The sequence below is a fragment of the Lucilia cuprina genome, chromosome X (assembly GCF_022045245.1).
Source record: "Lucilia cuprina isolate Lc7/37 chromosome X, ASM2204524v1, whole genome shotgun sequence".
Lineage (NCBI taxonomy): Eukaryota > Metazoa > Arthropoda > Insecta > Diptera > Calliphoridae > Lucilia > Lucilia cuprina.
Genome location: NC_060949.1, coordinates 6,777,785 through 6,794,029, shown reverse-complemented (window position 1 = coordinate 6,794,029; position 16,245 = coordinate 6,777,785). Strand labels below are relative to the sequence as shown.

Here is a 16,245-nt window from a genome sequence, read left to right as displayed (position 1 = left end):
AACCCCAAACAAATGTGCACAGATACTAAAAAGTAAAAGTGTGGTGAATCCATAAGAAATAGTGTGTTATTTATTGTGATACCTTCAAGCCGAAATTACTATCTTTTAAACGTTTTTATTTTTCTAGTCTCGAATTATTGTCTTTTGGATGTGTAAAATTATATATTTAAAGAATACTAAGACTTTATGCCGAAGCTAAAGAAAATCGATTATTTTCTGAAGATTGCACTTAATTGAAGTCACTGACACTTATTAAGGATGAAAAATTATTACTACAAAAATTAAAAAAAAATTGTCTCACTAAGCGCTGGTTTTCGTTTGTTTCTTATTTTATTTTTTCTATAAATAAATATGTATTTCACTACTTAATTTAATATATTGGTGATACTTAAAATTAGATTTTTCAATATTTTATATTTGATATCATGGGTTTTTATTCTTTATTATATTTTTAACACAGAATATACAATACAAATCTTTTAACACAAACATATGGAAAAAATAAATATCTGAGCATCACCAGGCAACTTTTATTTTTCTATACTGTAAACTTAATTAATTATAGTAGTGACAATTAAAACCCACTCTCATATATTTTCAGTTTCTGATTTTGTTTTCCTTTTTAATGAAAAATTCTTAAACATTTCAACATCTTTTTTTTCAATTTAATCGGTGGTTGGCTCACATAGTATCGAAACTATATATATACATTTACTCAGCACGAAGTGCGTTAAAAATATAATAATGAGTTTATTTACCATGCCAAATAATATACGAATTTTTGATGTTCTCTTTGTGCCGACCACTGATTTTAATTATAGATCGCCAAAATTCATTAAAAAATTTTAAAAATTAAACATAATTAGTAATGGATTAATAAAGAGAATTTAATAAATAAAACCAATTAAATAATTATTTTTTTCTGGAAAGTATGTATGTAATAATTAATCATTAGCTTTATATAAAGTTGCTGGAGTAAGTTTCTAGAAACCTCCTTGGATTTAATGTTGCAATTAAATCAAATCCAACCACACAACAAATAACTGTTCCGTTTAAGATCGTCTCCTACCTTTTTAATCGTTATATATCGTTTAGAGGATGGATGTTTTAGTGATTTATAGTGGGCGTCGTAGTAAATCGTTTACGCATATTCAATACTTTAATTCTACTAGTAACATTTTGGGAGCCATTTTTAATGCCAATAAACGATGTGGATTCATTAGCAAGGTTTGTAAGCTGTAACTGCTTTTGATTTTGCATGGGTTTGACATGAATTTTATTGGGTAGAAAGAGTTTAGTCAAAACTTTTCTTTGATCGTGCTGTTGATGATGATAATCGGCTGCCTGCTGGCCTGCTCTCTGATCCGTATGATGATGGTGTGCTTGCTGTGTTTGTATTTGTTGCTGTTGTTGTTGCTGCTGTTGCTGCTTCATTGCTGCCGTCAAAGACACGTACGCTGCTGGGGCTTTCAACAGTAAAATGCTGTTTTTGTTCTCATCCGGTTGCGATAATGATAAGGATGAAATTGGTGACACGGATGATGGACATGATGTATATTGAATTGGTCGTTGTTTCTGTTGGACAACGAGTGTTTTGACAATGGACAGAGGTCTTGCCTGATCATTAATGACAGTTGTTTCTGAACGTTGATCAACACCTTGACCGCTGTCAACATCCTCAATCGATGTTAGTGTAGTCTCATAACTAGAAAAATTGTCTTTAACGGTTTGTAGGAGATTTGAGGGAATTTTCCGCACAAAGACTATCCCCTTTTTGGATTGTATGATTTGATCGGTCTCCTCTTGGCCTTCAAACTCTTCTTGTATGAGATCATCTGTAATGGATTGATGCTCTTTACCATCGTAGTTAATCGAAACGCAGGGGGAAATGAATGAGTTAATTGTGTTGTTAGAATCGTTATCTAACAAATCTAATTTAAGTTTAACCGTTGAATCATTCACCACATGTTTATTATTACTGTTACAGTTGTGATTTGTTTTAAGGACACTTTTGTATTCTAGCTCATTTGGTTGTGATTGCAGCTCCTCAAAGTCGAACTCGGTTTTTATAATCTGTTTGGAGTCTGTATTATGTCACAACATGTCATCTTTCTGGTGTTGACTGTCATCGATATTGTTGTCGCTTAGTTCGAAATCATCGTGTACCAAATCCAGATCCATATCTCCATCATCATCTAAATCAAGTGATGATGAATGGTGATGATGATGAGAAGAAGAAAGTTGTAAGTGTAAATTGCCAATATTGTTGCGACTATTGTTAATATATTGCTGACTGCCATTGTTAGAATTGCTATGGTGGCCGGAGTGATTTTGAAGGCTCTGATTATGGTTATTGCTGCTAGAATTTGATTGATATGATGAGTTTTTTCCACCATTATGTCCAGATATATTGCTATTTCCGTCATCATCCCGCCACTTATCCATTGAACGACGTCTTGCATTCATAAAAAAGTTACCCACAGTTGTTGGTTCTAGTCCAAGTTGTCGCGCAATTGTTACTTGCATTTCCTTTGAAGGCCTTTTAGTTTCCTACAAAAGTAAAACAAAACATATACATTTATAGGTAATGCAAAATCTGTAGCTTATTTCATATTTAAAGACAAGAACAATTTTATATAATTTTATTTATTAATCGGAAAGTAAGAAATACGTAAATTACTACATGCTACATGAATTTGATGCCACTACATGCTAAAAAGCATTATATTTTGCAATATCCTTCGAAAACACTTTTTCCATTTTTTATCAAATACGTCAAAATAAAGTGTGTAGTGAAGACATATTCACAAAAAGTCCAACTTATGTCGAACTTTAGTGCTATACACGTACTTTTCAGCTAATAGTGAGGGTTAATTATGGATTTATCTTCATAAAATTAGGTAAATAGATTTTTACTCGTAAGAAACATACTTATATCGATATGACTCGGGGGCCATGCATATGGGTCTATGCAAAAACGTTGACCGATATTGCCTATTTTAAATATAGATATTGCCTAAAGGTAAGGTTTGACCTATAAGAAATATATGTTGAAATTTTCAACTCTGTAGCTTTCAACAGACAGACGACAGATATTGCTAGATCGTCTTGAAATCTAAAAAGTACCCAGAATATATATACTCTTGTGGGTCTACGATTAATATTTCGATGTGGTACAAACGGAATGACAAAAACAATATACGCCCTTTTTTGATGGTGGTTATAAAAAAGCAAATAAATAGAGCATATAAAATTTAATGTGTTAAAACAATGTAACGAACGTGTTTTTCATTTTGGCGATAATGGTTTGACTGTCGATGTTCCGATATGGTTGCAAATAACATTGACAGTTTTCATACTATGACAGTCATTTATCCATCATTTTAAAGCAAAAGGATTGCACTTTAATATGGTATATCATTTGTAGCATAATGTAAGTTTTTACAAATTGGTCAATTTGATAGATCGTAGTAGATTATTGTTCTATTTATCGAACGCAGTAATCTAAGGTTCCGATATGGCTGCAATTAATTTGGCAGTTTTCGTGCTACGATAGTCGTTAATGCACCATTTTAAAGCATTAAAATTGCAATTTGTTTTGGTATATAATTTGTTGCATAATATATTTTTAGAAAATGGCCAATTGGATAGATCGTTAGAATTATTTTCTCAGCTTTAAAAACGCGGTAATTTGAGGTTCCGATATGGCTGCAAATAACATTGACAATTTTCACTCTATGACAGTAATTTTAAAGCATATGATTGCACTTTAATATGGTATATCATTTGTAGCATAATGTGTGTTTTTACAAATTGGTCAATTTGATAGATCGGTAGAATTATTGTTCTATGTTTAATAAACGCGGTAATCTGAGGTTCCGATATGGTTGCAATTAAGTTTGGAAGTTTTCGTGCTAGGACAGTCGTTTATGCACCATTTTAAAGCATTAAAATTGCAATTTGTTTTGGTATATAGTTTATGGCATAATGTATTTTTAGAAAATGGCCAATTGGATAAATCGATAGAATTATTTTCCAGGTTTAAAAAGGCGGTAAGGTAATTTGAGGTTCGATTTGTTGTTGTGAATAACTTTGACAGTTTTTATGCTATGACAGTCATTATGCATCATTAGGATTGAACTTTAATATGGTATATCATTTGAAGTTATTATCTCAGTCGGTTAGAAAAATAAAAGCCTTTTTTCGTATATTTTTTTTTTTCAAATCAGAGTAAAATGTGAATATTTTTTATTTTTGCAAAAAAAAGTTGTAAAATTGTTGATCCTTAAAATGTTTATTAATACAAAAATAAAGTTTCTATTTGACACTAATATTTCCGCAAATCATGACCGCTATTAAAGAAGAAATTTAGAAATTTAATCCATAAATATAATTTAATGCATAAAATTTATAAAATTTTTGCTTTACGTCTTTAGTTAAAAATACAAAGAAAAATAAATTTTAATTTTGCAAGATTTTTTAAAATTGTTAAAAAAGTTTGCATTTACAAATTTTTTAATACCCATATTCTTGAAGGTGTATATTATAATGAGATAGAATTTACGACGTTTTCTTAAATAGCTTTGAATGTCACATTTTCAAAAAAAAAAACGCCTTCGATCTCTGACATCAACAAGATATACCTTAAATTGCGTATGTATATATATACCAATCGGCTCAGAATATTTTAAATCAATAATTATGGTCTTTGCTTTTTACACCTGAAATTAACTTGTCGAAATTTAAATCTATATTCAAACTATATATCCGGAACATATTTCACAAAATTTACTAAAACCACACAAAATTTTGTATTTTGAAAATATTACTTGTGTGCTCGTGTGAAGGGGCTTTAAAATAAATAATATACACTGACGTAGAGAAAAAGTGTGTACTAATTTTTTCCCTTTCTGATTGATGTATCAAAATAGCCTGTTAATGCTTTCCAAAACAGTCTTGAAGTGTGTGGTTCAAATTTCATAAATTTCGGTTCAGTCGTTGTCATAATAAGATGTAATTGCATCACAAAATGTAGCAAAAATACAAATATTTCTCTTGCAGTTTAATATGTCAAAAATATTGATATTTATAAATTTAAAATTCACACAAATTCAAAAACTTTATATCATTTTAAGATTACACTACAAAATTCGTTCCTTTTATCTGTAAATTTTTAGTTTATTAAATTTTTAAAATTTTAAGTGTATCAGTAGAAATTACTTTTGCTTCTTGCGTTCAGTACTTCGTTCCTTTTTCATTATTTGGAATAGTGATATAGCCAATTGAAACTTCTAAGTAAAGATGTATTTCTACTTGAAATTTCTTAAAGTCCTTATGAAGAACCCCTTTTTACCCATTTTAATTGAATTTATCTAAAATATATCTTTTGACTAATTACAGCAATATACTTCATAAGTATTTGCATATTTCACAAAAAGTACCTAAACTACACATAATTACCTATTAACTTTGAATTATCCACATGCCTATAGTATCGATTTTACCAGTTTTTTGCCTTTTCCAAATTTTTGATACCAGTTTTGTTCCGACTTTCCCTATGCAACTTTGCTAATAAGTACATAGCCAGAAATAAGTTTTTATGCACAAAAGAACAAATTTTTTCCCGTTTCTCGTCGTTTTCACCTATTTGTTTACCCCTTCTGGTCCAATTTATTTTTGGCTATTTTAATGCGTAATATGTATTAGCATAAAAATATGAAAATTTATTTTTACATTTACACGTTTCAGACCAATTAAATAATTCTGGCATTAATTTATTAGAACATATGTTTGCATATTTTACACATAAGATTGTAATTTAGCATGACTTGATTTTTGTAGCATATTTAAGGCATACTCTATACACATACTTGAATATTTCTGAAATATTATTTCATAATCCTAATATATATTATAAATTTTGTTGTAAGTTGGTTTATTCGTTTGTGCGTCAATCACGCCTAAACGGATAAACCGATTTTCTTTTATTTGGAACATAGAAAGATATATGTCTGGAAGCTTCAATAGGCTATATAGCTTTCCAAAAATTGGACTAGAAGGGGAAAAATGGGTGAAAACAACGAAAAACGGGAAAATTTGGTACTTTTGTGCATAAAAACTTATTTTTGGCTATTTTAATGCGAAAATATTTTCGATTTGGCATTAAAACAAGTAGGAGTGCTATATTCGGCTGTGCCGAATCTTATATACCCTTCACCATAGTGTATTTTAAACATCTTTTATAAATTTCAAATTTTTTCCCGACTACGACAAAAGCTAAACAAAAAGAACAACAACAACGCTAAACGAAATAAAACACAAAATACACAAGGCATCTAAACCAACAGACATCTAAACATACATAACGAAAAACACAGAAAAACAAAAATAACTACGCAATGACGCCAACAGCATCCAAACCAAGGGGTCTTTTGTTTTTGTAAATGCGCTTAGCTATAGACAGTGTGTTTTTTATACACTTATATGCGCTTAACAATAGCAATACGTTGTTGTTGTTCTTAACAGTATACAAGCAAGAGTAAAACAACAACACTTTCGTATTCATTGCTGGTAAACATTGACGAGACGTAGATTTTGTTTTTGTTAATCGTAAAAAAAATTGTTTTAAAAAGCACTTGGAAAAAATTTGTGTTACTTTTAAATTTCAAACTTACATTATTCGCATAAAAATTATTGTACAATAACTCACAATCTACTCTCATATAATTGAAAACGTTTTTTCTATTCATTAAAAAATATATTTGCAAAACAAAAGGGAAAATTATTTTATTTTAACAAAAAATGCAAATCATATTTTTTTGCTGTGTATTTTTTTGTATGTTTGGATTCCAAACATACAAAAAATACACAGCTGAATAAAACCAAATACATCTACACACACATGTATACATCTTTTTCTATATACAGTGTTGTTTCTATTATAACAAATTTTTGATGAAATTTTCAGAGGTTGTCTCATATTTTTGCTCGTATCTGCGTTATTTACCGACCGATTTTGCTGATTTTAAATAGCGATCTTCTCGAATGCATGTCTAATAGAATTATTGAAGATTCGGATCTCGTCGATATCTGGGGTCCTCTAAAAACTGATTTCAACAGACAGGCAGTCAGACAGACGGACATGGCTTAATCGACTCCGCTATCTTTAAAGATCCAGAATATATATACTTTATAGGGTCGGAAAATTATAATATAGAAATTACAAACGGAATGACAAACTTATATATACCCTTCTCACGAAGGTGAAGGGTATAAAAAAGACAGAAATATGTATTAGCAAAGTTGCGTTGCGAAAGTTGGAACAAAACTGGTATCAAAAATTGAAAAAAGGCGAAAAACTGTAAAAATCGGTACTTTTGTGCTTGAAAACAGATTTTTGTATATTCTAACGTGAAATTATTTTCAGTTTTGCTTTATAAACTGTAAGAAATTATTATTAACAAAGTTCTGTTGTGAAAGTTTGGTCAAAATGGGTAAAACTGGGATAAATGATGAAAAACTGGCAAAAGTACTGTTATTGTCCTTAAAAAGTGATGTTTGTCTATTCTAAATCTAAGTACTTCGATTTAGCTATTAAAGTGTCAAAAATATGTATTGGGAAAGATTCGTTGCGAAAGTTGAACCAGAGGGGGGAAATATATATTTGGGTAATTCAAACTTAACGGGTAAAAACTGTTATTTATATGTAGTTTAGGTACTTTTTCGGAAAGTATTTTGCACGAGAAGTATTTTGCTGTAATCAATCGAAAGATATATTTTAGAAAAATTAAATTAAACCAAAAAATCAGAAAGGTCAAAATACAGAACGCGGTAAAATTATTATTTTTTAAATGAAGAAACAGAAGTATATACATATACTTACTCCTTATTCACAAACAAAATTTTTTTTATAAAAGGTTTATAAAACAAAATTCCTGCTGTACCTATCGTCATAAAACTGATTTTTTCTATTCTAAACCGAAATACTGCCGATTTAGGTTTTTTAAGTGTCAGAATTATGTATTAATAAATATTCCTTGCGAAAGTTGACCAGAAGGGGAAAATAGGGATAAGTGCGAAAAACTATCAAAATTAGTAGTTTTGTGCTTTATGGCTTACTTTTGTCTGTTCTGAAGCGGATATACGTTTCACTAACCATCTGAAGTCTGAGGGGGTAAAAAGAGATTTCTGTGTTTGCTGTGTTAAATGTTTTGTAGGCATACTATTTTATACAAAAACTCATATATGTGAATTTTAAATTAGTATTTTTGTAAATAGAAATAGGTTTCAGGAAAAACTTACATCAAGTAGGTAATATCGATATATCTAATTATCCTAATATATATTAAAAATCTCTTTGTAAGTTTGTTTATTTGTCTGTTTAGTTCAGACGTCGGCGCTAGTAAGTATTGTTCTGACAAGGAAGATTTTCGGCAAATTACATGTACACAACACGATCGCATACGAACCTCTAAACAAGAGCATCAAAAATACAAATATTTTATTTAATTTAACCAAATATTTTTTTCAGTGCAATTTCAATGAAAAATTGCCAATAGTGTGTGTGTAGTGGTGATTTTTTTATCTGCCTCTCTATCCGCCGGTATATGGTTTAGTTATTTATTTGTTTATTATACCATACAACACTATAGTTTGTAACGCCCAAAAATAAAGTATACTTAATGTATACCAATTGCCTCAGAATCACTTTCTCAGTCGATTTAGCTATGTCCGTCTACCTGTGTGTCCATGTAAACCTTGCGCGCACGCTACAGCTCGCAATTTTCAAGATAATTTGATGAAATTTGGCACATACTCTTTTTTTGGTTCAAGGACGATCGTTATTGAAAATGGTTGAAATCGGTCCATTATTTCTCTTAGCCCCCATACAACCGTACCCGCCGAATCGGGCCTTTAGGCTCATAATTACCTTAAATGTTTTATAATGCCAACAAAAATCAGTAAAAATTATTTTTATAGAACAATAAATGACAATACTAATTTTTATTGTGATCGGGCCTTATTTAACCCTAGCCCCCATACAAACTCCCTTTAGAAAATGGCCCATATTTACCCCTTCTCCCCTATGAGCTCTCTTGTAGAAAATGTCTTTTTTATTGTCAACATTAAGTAAAAATATTCCACACTAAAACAAATTAAATGCTTTATTTTAAAAAATCCTATTTTCTTCAAATTTTGAAGATAGAAGGATATATGTCTGGAAGCGTAAAAAATTGGTACTTTTGTGCATAAAAATTTATTTTTGGCTATTTTAATGTGAAAATATTTTTGATTCTAAAATGACAAAAATGTGTCTAATCCAAGGTTCGTTGCGAAAGTTAGAACAAAACTAGTATCAAAAATTCGGAAAGGGGCGAAATCAGATTGTTCTATATTTTAACTCGGAATTATTTTCGATTTAGCTATCTAATATGTAAGAAAGTTCTGTTGCTAAAATTTGGTCAAAACGGGTAAAAAATTGGAGAAATTATGAAAAACGAGAAAAAAAAACTTTTTTTGTCTGTGTGTACTTAAGCTATAAACTTTCGAATCATTTAAAAACGCAGGGTACAAAAAGGTAGTAGATGAATAAAATTGTGGACATTTAAGTGAAATTTTGAAGGGGCTTTTTAAATGGGCTAGGATCAAATGAGGCCCTACAATTATAAAATTCATGATACTTATGAACGGCTAGTATAAAACTGGTTTTGCTGCTTTTTGTCGAGATACGAGAATATTATATATAATTATGAACTTAAAAGCCCTCAGCGAGTTCAGTTGTATAGGTGAAACTTTTTCTATCAAATGTCACTTTTGTGATAATCGACGACAAATTGGGCGACAAAATACTCGCATGTTAACCAAATAATTTTTTTTGTAGAAGTTAATATTTTAAATAAATTTCAATAAAAAATTTAATTAACTTTTTAAACTTCTCTAATATCAAAGTTCTATAAATCAATTTAAATACTGTTCTATATGATTTTAACAATAAACATGTTAGAGTGCTATATTCGGCTCAAATATTTGTAGAAACGAGTTTTCTCACGGTTAAAGCATTTTTAGAGGCTTGACCGATCGTAAAAGATTCTTTAAGCTAAATTTCTGTACATAAAATCTATATCTCAGTCAAATTTTTTATTTATATCGTAATTTAGTAACAAGTAATGTGTGTTTAAGAGATTTTCTAAAGGGAACCTGTATGGGACCGACAGAACCCGTGTTATGAACCGATCTTGAAAAAATCTTGAAATAGATTTTTTGTATACAAAACAAATATTTGTGCCAAATATTGTATCAATAGCTTTATTTGATAATGAGTAATGTGCGTTTAAGAGATCCAGAAAATTGTTGCTCTTAATGAATTCTATTGATATAAGATTTTAATCTGTGAAATTTTGTAAAGATATCGACATTGCGACGGAAGTTTTTAACAAAAAATATGTACTTTTTTATGGGAGGTATATGAAACTATGGACAAATCCTGGCCATTTTCCGCAGAGATGAAGCTCTTGCGTAGAAACGAATGTATGGTGATCGACTCAGAATTTCCCAAGGACCCAGAATATATATATACGTTGTTCGGTCTCAGATGACTATTTCTTGGTATTACACACGGAACGACAAACTTATACCCACTATCACCACTAATGGTGGTGAAGGGTACAAAAATATATTAAAAGTGGTTCCGAGAAAATTTGAGGATTCTAGCTGTTATATATTCTCAGATATACGGATTTAGTAACAAAATGTTTGTTTAGAATATATACAAAAAAATTTTTGTCGCATTTCGAATTGCAATAACTTTTAATTTTTTTGCAATTTTTTTGAAAGACATAGTTTTACATGAGAATTTTAATTAATAATAATAATTTTTTATTTTGAATTTAGATAAGTACATAATTAATTGAAATTTTTCATTTATAATATGCATAAGAACAATTGAAATTGGAATTGAAGTTTTTAATTTAAATTTAATTAAACAACTGAAATCTTAAATCGGAAAAACATTTAAAAATAACAATTTTTATAACACTAAATAAAATAATAAAACTGTTTTTCAATGTAAAACGAAAAATGAATAATTTCATCTGAATTTAAAATTAAAAATCTTACATCAATTATTCATTCCCGAATTAGAAATTTATGGGGTTTTTGTGGAAATGGAAAATCTTAATTAATATATTTTGAATTCATATTAAGATTTTTTAGTTTCAAAAATATATGCGTGTTTACAAAAGTAAAAATATTAATTAATAATAATTTTTTTAAATTTATAAAATCTATTAAAATATTCATATTTCTTTTAATACAAAATTATCTTTAACCACTGTGAAATATAAATAAATCTATTATTTTCTTTTTGTGATTAAAAAATCGTTATGTTCTCGCCGATTCTTCCTTAATTTAACCGAAAAATTTCTATAAATTCTCTGATATTTATTTATATACCCCTCTGTAATATAATTTACCGACCCTATAAAGTATATATTCTGGATCCTTATAAATAGCGGAGTCGATTAAGCCTTTTGAAATCAGTTTTTAAAGAACCCCAGATTTCGGCGAGATCCGAATCTTTAATAATTCTGTTGACATGCTTTCGAGAAGTTCGCTATTTATAATCAGCAAAATCGGTCCATAAATAAAGGAGATATGAGCAAAAATCCAAGTCAACCCCTGAAAATTTCATAAAAAAAAAAAACCATAGAGGTGTTTTGGAGAATTTTGGGGAACTAAAAGACTCCTATTTTTATCCAAATTTAATAAAATATATAAATAAATTTATAAATTCTTGCAGAATATGCAATGAAAATAAGTACGATAGAAATCCTTATCGTAAACATTTTAATCATACTATAACACCTGAAAGACCAAACATGATTGTTCATATGGATATTTTTCAGATTCATAGAACATATTTCCTGACCACAATAGACAGATTTACTAAATTGGGGTCTGTGCATAAAATTACGGATAAAAATATGTGTACGGTCAAGGTAAAGATTCAGGAAAGGATTGCCTTACTTGGCAAACCGGAGTTGTTGATAATGGACAATGAGTTCAATAACGCTTTGATAAGACTGTTTTGTGCGGAAAGGAATATTCAAACGCATTTCACAACAGCATATTCTCATACGGGTAATTCCGACATAGAGAGAATGCATTTGTCTCTCTTGGAACACATTCGAATTCTAAAACGAAGTAACGAAAATGTAGATGTGGAGGAGCTAGTTATTAAGGCGATAGGCTTTTACAATGGCACAATTCACTCCACGACAAATATGAAACCAATTGACCTTTTGAACCGTTCCGATATAGATCACCGGAAAATTGCTCAATATATGGGTGATAGGAAGAGGAAGGCTATTAATAGGGTTAATTCGAAAAGGGGGAAAGTTCCCAGCTATGATAATCGGGAGTTGTATATGAAAAACCCCGGAGCCCAAAGACAAAAAACGGCTAAAAGATTTTTAAAATACAATGCTAATAATCCTAATAAGATGGATTTGGCAAATATTAAAAGACCATTGAAAACTTTTTCAGGGAACGGCAATGTTGACCATCCTGGTACTACTGCTGTTTTGGTTGGCCCCATGCACTGAGTCTGCGGTCCGGATTGGAGGTATCGAGACCCAGGCGGGTTATGCGGTGTTACAGGGTGAGCCTCTCAACATAATTGAAAGTTTCTCAGATTTAATCCACGTGATCGATGTAAGCGAGTTAAGTACTTGGGTGTAATCCTCGACCCATTAACCTGAAAATTTTGCGTACCCACAGGTATAACCTTGATCTGATGCAAAGCCCCTTTCTACGCCCACTCCGAATAAATACACCTATACCACTAATTTCGGACCTATTATGATCATAATGAAATGCAATGAGCTTTTTCAATCCATTTTTTTACATTCATAATGCATATGAGAATTATGTTTATGAGAATTATTATTTATTTAGTTAACTTTTTAATTAAAAATTTATTTTTTTAAAAACTCTAAAATGTTTGTGGGTCCTTAACTTACTTTACGATTAGGTAAAATAAAAATCTGTAATCAATTTAATTTATCAATTAATTTATATTTTTCATGCGAAAATTATTCTTATTTCAAACCATGTAATCCGCTACATATCCTCAAAAAAAAGAAACTATTTTAAAACATAATCGGAATTTTTTTTATCAAAGTTACATTGTTGTAGATCTGTATAAATTACTCCCAACACCTATATTTTCCACCGGTAAACTATTTTTATTGAATGTCTGCGATGTCACTTCTATATGCAGTACTGAAGAAAAAAACTATATATTAGATCTTCAATGAATGTCTACGATGCCTCTTTTGTATGCAGTACTGAACAAAAACCGCTCCTAAAATAGGGTAAATAATATATTCATATTACATTTTTCACAAAAATTCGACTATTAAATTTAAATCTACAAATCCATCTAGAAAATCATTTATATCTCTCCTTTAAATTTATATAACTCTTTAAAAATTTAATTTAAATAACCCTCCATTCGAGAAAAATAAAGGTCCGTAAACACTCATATTTTTCATACAAAAATATAAAATTTAAATGTATTGTTAAATCGAGATAATAATAAAAATCTGCAATAAGGTAAAAAAAAACTATCACAAATTATCTTTATATTAATTCGGTTGTTATTTTTGAAATGCATCTCAAATCTAAAAATCCATGATATATATTTGACTACTCCTTAGAGTGTCCTGAAAGACACACAAATGATTTTGTATAATTCCAGCACACATTTTCCATTTACCATTAACAAATTCCGAAATTTTTTAATTAGAGGAAGATGTGGAAATTTTAAAAGGTAAAATTATTTGGGAAACTTTTTTGTATATCTAACGATATTTGATCTGTAAACCTTCGGATTTAATAAGTGGTGTCCAAAACTTTATTGTTGATGCATAAAGCTAATGAATAAAAATAATATTTTTAAACATATTTTTTTATAAATGTATGTATTTTTAAAAAACAACGACGAAAAAACTGTGGTTTTACTCTTTAATGAAAAATTAAAAATTGTTTGTCAAATTAAAAGTAGTTTTGTTTTCTCTGTCAATACTCAAGGATTCTTCATATTTTGTTCTTTTTAAAGGAATTTGAAATCATTGAGCCCAAATTTTTTATGATTTTGTGCAGAATTTCTCATAATTGTTTCAGAGTTTTTTTAGTTTTTTTGAACAAAAAAAAAAATCGGTTGGAATTTTATAAATAAATAGTATGTATTTTTATACCCTTCACCTTCGTGAGAAGGGTATATATAAGTTTGTTATTCCGATTGTAATTTCTATAATATAGTTTTCCGACCCTATAAAGTATATATATATTCTGGATCCTTATAGATAGCGGAGTCGATTAAGCCATGTCCTAATATGTTTAAAATACACTATGGTGAAGGGCATATAAGATTCGGCGCAGCCGAATATAGCACTCTTACTAGTTCTAATATACAGTGTTGTTGTTGCTTTTTTAACAAAGCATAACAAAATAACATTTTTTGATGAAATTTTCAGAGGTTGTCTCGGATTTTTGCTCATATCTTCGTTATTTACCGACCGATTTTGCTGATTTTAAATAGCGCTCTTCTGGAAAGCATGTCAAACAGAATTATTGAAGATTCGGATCTCGCCGATATCTGGGGTCCTCTAAAAACTGATTTCAACAGACAGACAGACGGACATGGCTAAATCGACTCCACTATCTATAAGGATCCAGAATATATATACTTTATAAGGTCGGAAAATTATATTATAGAATTTACAAACGGAATGCCAAACTTATATATACACTTCTCACGAAGGTGAAGGATATAAAAAGGTGTAAACGTGTGTGTAGATGTATTTGGTTTTATTCTGCTGTGTATTTTGTTTTGTATGTTTGGATGCTGTTGGCGTCATTGAGTTGTGTATTTTCGTATATTTGAATGTAGGTTGGTTTTATTGTGTTGTTTATTTTGTTTTCGTTTTTCTGTGTTTTTCGTTATGTACGTTTAGATGTCTTGTGTATTTTGTTTTTTATTTAGTTTAGCGTTGTTGTTGTTCATTTTGTTTTGCTTTTGGTGTAATATTAATGTAGTCGGGAAAAAATTAATAAAACTAATATGTTTAAAATACACTATGGTAAAGGGTATATAAAATTCGGCACAGCCGAATATAGCACTCTTGTTTAAATTAATAAAATGCCCCGAAGACTTTTCCCTTTTTACGCCATGAGCACTATAATTTTAATTCGTTGAATTAGGCATATGGGTAATTACTTAAAAAGTAAAATCGAAATTGTTTAGCTTTAGAACAGACAAAAATCACTTTTTATGGACAAAACCAGTAATTTTGACCGTTTTTCATTGTTTCCCCCAAATTTTACCCAATTTGGCCAAACTTTCGCAACAGAACTTTGCTAATAATAATTTCTTACACTTTAAATAGCTACATGGAAAATTCCCCAGTTTTTTTCGCCCTTTTCCCAATTTTTGATACACTTAGAGCAACATTGTATTACATATTTCAGGCAGTTTAGAATGCTAAATCGAATTTATTTTCTCATTAAAATAGACAAAAATAAGTTTTTACCCATTTTTAACTAGCCTATTGACGCTTCCAGACATATATATTTCTATGTTCCAAAAAGCGGTTCATCCGTTTATGCGTGATTGACGCACAAACAAAAATAAATTTATAAAGCTAAAGTTCACACCTATCACATGTTTGACGAAAATGACGTGACCCTTAAAAAGTCTACATTTTGATTTCCTTTGACGACATCAGTTCAGGATGTCTTTTTTTATTTGTTTCGAAAATATTTGCAATTACAAAAATCATGCAGAATCAAAAATAAATTTACAAAAATTAGTGGTTACGTTTTCATCAAATGTTTGGTAGGTCTGAACGTAGCTTAACACATATTAGGACTAAAAACAAGTAAGAGTGCTATATTCGGCTGTGCCGAATCTTATACACCCTTCACCATAGTGTATTTTAAACATATTAGTTTTATACATTTTTTTCCGACTGCATTATTATTACACCAAAAGCAAAACAAAATGAACAACAACAACGCTAAACGAAATAAAAAACAAAATACACAAGGCATCAAAACCAACAGACATCTAAACATACATAACGAAAAACACAGAAAAACAAAACAAACAACGCAATAAAACCTACATACATCCAAATATACGAAGAGAATTCACACAACAAACACACACAGCTGAATAAAACC

At 29.7% G+C, this 16,245-nt stretch overlaps 2 protein-coding genes across 8 annotated transcripts in view; both read right to left on the bottom strand.

Annotated features, from left to right (window-relative positions):
- Positions 1–1,107: 1,107 nt before the first annotated feature.
- LOC111687562 (nuclear transcription factor Y subunit beta-like) lies at positions 1,108–2,027 on the bottom strand. Its single transcript, XM_023450004.2, has 2 exons — positions 2,024–2,027; positions 1,108–1,931 (listed from the first exon to the last, which is right to left on the bottom strand). Exons 1-2 carry the CDS (start codon positions 2,025–2,027, stop codon positions 1,108–1,110), a joined length of 828 nt encoding a protein of 275 aa, XP_023305772.2.
- Positions 2,028–2,083: 56 nt separating this feature from the next.
- Positions 2,084–16,245, bottom strand: part of LOC111687561 (homeobox protein onecut) — a 27,525-nt gene continuing 13,363 nt past the window's right edge. For all 7 annotated transcript variants that reach the window (XM_046946698.1, XM_046946482.1, XM_046946657.1 and 4 more), the window contains exon 4: positions 2,084–2,550. In XM_046946698.1, coding sequence (XP_046802654.1) covers positions 2,095–2,550 — 456 coding nt within the window. In that variant the 3' untranslated portion in view covers positions 2,084–2,094. The remainder of the gene's footprint in view (positions 2,551–16,245) is intronic.